Source organism: Cariama cristata, unplaced genomic scaffold (genome assembly GCF_000690535.1).
Source record: "Cariama cristata isolate BGI_N322 unplaced genomic scaffold, ASM69053v1 scaffold8277, whole genome shotgun sequence".
NCBI lineage: Eukaryota > Metazoa > Chordata > Aves > Cariamiformes > Cariamidae > Cariama > Cariama cristata.
Window position 1 is genome coordinate 2645 of NW_009628287.1, and position 4797 is coordinate 7441.

The following is a 4797-nucleotide window of genomic DNA, read 5'->3' on the forward strand; positions in this document are numbered from 1 at the left end:
GCTACAGGTTCCCAAACTGCTGCTAGTATCAAAAAAAGGCTTTTAGCTGTTCCTTCTGCCCCCATTCTTCACATAGTACAAGCATTCTCATGCAACCACAGAGCAAACTGCTTGAATCTGCAAGGGTACGGAGGAGGTGGTAGAGGCAGGTCACAAAACCCCAAGCACATCTACTTAAACTGATGGAGCAATGCCGTTGCCAGCAACGGCAGTTTGTGGCCTCAAGTGTGTCAGCTGGAATAAGCAGAGGTTTAATTGGAGGCCATAGCAGTGATCTAAAAAGACTGTGTGCACATACACTGTCTGCTCTGTTTCAGGAGGAGCAGCCATCACCATTAGGTGAGGCTGTTGCTGCTGTCTGAGCAGTCTGTCAGATTGCTCTGCTGATGCGAGCAGCGATGTCTGACTGCTGGTAAAAGGGTGGCAGTGACCTGCAGAGTCTTCCCCTGTCTTCTAGTGGTAGGCCCTTAGGAAACAGCTTTGAATCTGTTTAAAGTAACTGTTAGTCTTCTGGAAACAGTCCTTTAACATGAGTTAAAATTACAAATTTACAGGCTGTACCCCAGCTTTCAACTTTCTAGGCCTAAAAGGGCACTTGTGCTTCTCTCCCTTGTGTGAGCTCTGGTGCTTGCACTGCTGCAGAGTACTGTCAAGCAGTTAACACACTGATCAACACCAGGAACCTGGAGACATGCAAAGCAGCATCCCTAGTGGCATGGCAGTGCTGTCAAACGTGTGGTAGCTCAGAGGGACTCTCATTTTAACTGTCTACAGCAGGACTTGCAGCAAGGAAAGACCCTGGCTCTCTAGAATTGCAAGGTAGCACATCAGTGTGAATCCCTCTGCTCGTCTGCTGAACAGCCCTAAAAACCTGATGCAATGAGAACCCTCCCCAAGGAAGGAAGGTATACTTTGCTACGCTCCAGACAGCACTTGCCAGCTTGCTTATCAAGCCTCTATTAAAAAAAAAAAAAAAAGGAAGGGATGTTAAAAGCCACTCAAGTCAATCTGTTGGCTAAGATTATCTAAAGACTGGTAATTTGGGGTATGTGAAAGGGCCATCTTTCCCCCCTCATTAGCTGATGCTTATTTTTTCCCCCTATGATAGCACAGCTCAAGTGGGAGGATCCAGACTCCTATTATAATATGCTGACTATGTTTCCATCAGTCCAGCTCCCTTTAGTTGAACCTAAATTCAAAGGCAGAAGTCAGAGGTTGCAGGAGCTCGAAGACAAAGCTAAGCTGCAGCACTGATCCCATCCAGCCCAGAGGGACCATTTTTAATGAAGCTCTTACCATAGTTGTCAGCTTTGGTCATTAGTAAGTTTCTCTCTCTCTCCAGTGACTTTCTGTAATGAGAAGAGGAGTTCATTACCTGCAAGGCACAACACAGCCTATTTCTCTGCTTATATGATGGAAGAGAGACTGTCCCACTGATGCGGATATCTGCTCACAGAATGAGCCCCTCACCCTTCACTGTGGAAAGGTGACAGTTTAAAAACCCCCAGCTGTGCAAGAGAAGAGATGCAGCAGTTTTAGATTATTTTTTCCTTCTCCCAAACTGCTTCATATCTCTCCTTTCAGGACAGTGCTAGAAAGGGGTCTGTGTGTCAGAGCCCCCTACTCTGTTCCCTCAGGTGGGGTAGGAAGTTCTGGCACAGCCCAGGGACAGGGCAGGGTCCCCATGTGCTCTCTGCAGGGTCCTACCCCACCAGCACATCTGGCTTACTGCTGGCATGCTAATTCTTCTCACCAATTGAAGCTGGGATCCCTTTGTCAAAGGTATCCAATTTACTCAAATTGGTCAACTCAAGGAAACAAGCTGAATCCAAGCCCAGTAACAACCAGTTGAACAACCTGTTGTTGTCTAAGTCTCAGCATAACAACAATAAAGAGTTAAGTCAGTTAGGCCAAGCCAGCCCTTGTCTTAAAGGGCCAATAATTATGAGAGAAATTGAATCCCAGGAAATGTTAGTGTTCTCTAAAATTAGACATAACAATAAAGATACCCCTGAAAGTTTATTAAGGAGGGAAGAAGAAAAAAAAAAGCAATCAGAAGACAACTGAGAAAATTTATTTTAAGAATTCCAGATGAATTCTAAACAAAACCAGACACCTATGTGGCACTGAGGGCTCGTGCTCCCCACACTGGGCTTTTCTCTCAAGGAGCCTTTTTTCCCCAGACTTCAGCAATTCCTAATGCATTTTGGAAGGAAATACTCAAAAGATGCTTGTTTCCACCCTGGACCCAGCTGGAGGAGGGTGCCCATCGCTTCTGCAAGCAGATGGGGCACAAGGTAGTAGCAGGTCAGGATGCTAAGTCAGTTAGGCCAAGCCAGCCCTTGTCTTAAACTGCACACGATGATTAATTAATACACAGTTTAAAATACAAATGCAAAACAAATTGCCTGAAAGCAGCAGTGTTTCCATTACGGCAGTGAGGACATGGTCACTCCTTTCAGACTGCGTGCACAGAAATAAACATGCACTAACAAATTATCTCCTGGTTGAGAGCAGACAGAGAAGGCAGTAAGTGTAACAGAGGTTGTTGTTCCCCTTGAGGCAGAGCAAGAACCTGCAGGAGGAAAGAGAACCAAATCTATGTGTACAGCTAGGGATATAAGGGATGGCAAGAAGGCAAGCTACGTCAGAGCAGCGGGAGAGGAAAGGGCTCGGAAAGGCAACTGGGGAAAGGCAACGTGGAGTGCAGCCAGGAGGAAGGGAGAAGACAGATTTACCAACAGGACTGAGCTGCTACTGAGAAACTTGTTTTGTGATGATAGTCAAGGAAGAGGCTTTGAGAATGAGACATGAAGAAACCATGACAACTGAACTTCAGAATGGGAAAGCAGAGCTCTCCTTTGTGTACTACTCACTGAATCAATAATTTTGATCATGGTACCCTCCTCAAGGGTTTTTCAAATGGTCTGGATTAGGGCAACAGAATTTATGTTTCCATCTCCATACAAGTTGTAAAATTCAGAAAAGGCCCCAGGAATCCCTATTCCTAATTATTTGCTCTAGGACCTATATTTCAGAGGGAAATCATGCAGATATATTCCATCCTGTCATGCAACCACAACTGTAGGTTTGGTTGTTGGCCACCTAAGTACTGGATAAAGAATACAGACAGTAAACATAAGAAGAATTTAGGCCTAGAAAAGGACTGTTGAGCTGAGCAGCAAGACATATGAGGGACAGGAGACAAGACCCTGTCCAAATATGGATGGGGATATAAAACCCCAGTAAAGGGGAGGGCAGAGGGACAATGGAAAGGAGGAACAGAGAAGTTAAGCTGAGGTTGATAAGTATCAGGGTGTGGAGGCATCACCACTGCTAGATCATTTCTAACTGGGTTCTGTAGGACAGTGGAGCAGACATCAGGACCAACAGGACTGCTCCCTGGGCCCACAATTGAACTTCCCAACCTTTTTTGCTAGGAGCAGAGCAGTAGGGTGATGGTGACTAGAAGAATGTCCTCAAGCAGAGAGATGTGAGAATCAGCTGGGAGAAGTAGGATCTCTTGCTTCACAGTCTAGAGAAGCAGCAGGTTCTGCCTGTGTCTGCTACAAAATCTAGGTCAAAGTCCTTGCTTTAGTCCCAGTTCTAGAAGCCTACAGTTGCCTCTTCTATGTCAGTGCTACATTTCAGGGGAATTGTCCCTCTTCCCTTTCCCAGGGGAAGCCAGTGTGTCACTGCATCCCTACATCCAGACACATTTGCAACACAGGCACAGGCAGAGTAATTTCCTTCAGCCCCTTTTGCAGTTGCATCCCAGCCTGCTTTGACCCTCAGCGGTCATTGCTGCACATCTCCCCTGACTGAACTCAGGCACCTTCAGCAAGGCTTGAGTAGCAGTACGCAGCGAACCTTTGCCAGACTCACAGAGCTGTTTCCTAGCAGGCCAGGAGCCAGCTCTGCAAATGAACTGGCATGTTTCGGGCACTGCTTGGCTGGTTGTGGTGCAGGTTGGAGTGAGGCTGTTGATAAGATAAAGCTCTCTCCATGTATCACTGAACTTCTCACCCTGGCAAGTTCCCCAAGTGAGCTCCAAGCTGGGGGAAGAGAGTCTTGTCATGGGGAACCACACATTCCCACCCCTTCAAGAGCCCTTGCTCAGTACTACAGGAGGATGACAGCTAGCTGAAGCGCACAGCCATAGCTGTGAAAGGTGGTGGTCATCAATACCTTCCTTCAGGGCTGAGCTTCTCCCTGCGTAGTTTAAGATCCACCTCCTCCATGCTCTGTCTGCAACGTGCCAGCTTCTCCTCCAGTCCATCAATCTGAAAAACACCACACCACTCACCGTCATTTCTCTTCCCAGCTAACGTGGATCCATCCTCACTCAGATAGGATGGATAGCAGCAGTTGCTCCCCAAATCAAGGGAGGAACAGCCCCAGCTCTGTGGAGAGATCACGGCACAGAGAGCCCACCACCTCCCAGATCAGCCTGTATTATACCCCAGGCAACTGTGACACTGTAATTCCAGACACAGCCAAGCCAGCTCTGGCACTCCCAACTTGTGTGGCTGGCCAGCACCTTTTTGCTAAGATCTGATCCTGTTCCAGCCTTTTCTAGTTTCCCTGCATGTGGCTCCACAAGCAAAGATGTGATCTAAGGCATCTCTATGCAACTAATGAGGATAAAATGAGAGAGACTGGCTTTGGCCAAAGCCTGAGGGACAAGGTCTTGGTTTAGTGCTGCGAACAGCTGCAGAAGTTCATGGGATGTGACTACAAAGCACCCTCAGCTGTCCAGTTGGGTGAAGAGGGGACAAAGGGGAAACACTGACACTT

General features: G+C 47.2%; 1 protein-coding gene across 1 annotated transcript in view; it reads right to left on the reverse strand.

Annotated features, from left to right (window-relative positions):
* The window catches only part of CCDC167 (coiled-coil domain containing 167), a gene marked incomplete at its 5' end in the record, with an annotated part of 5256 nt that extends 973 nt beyond the window's left edge, over positions 1-4283 (reverse strand). Inside the window, 2 exons of the mRNA XM_009704745.1 lie at positions 1297-1349; positions 4189-4283. Coding sequence (XP_009703047.1) covers positions 1297-1349; positions 4189-4283 — 148 coding nt within the window. The remainder of the gene's footprint in view (positions 1-1296; positions 1350-4188) is intronic.
* Between the last annotated feature and the right edge of the window lie 514 nt (positions 4284-4797).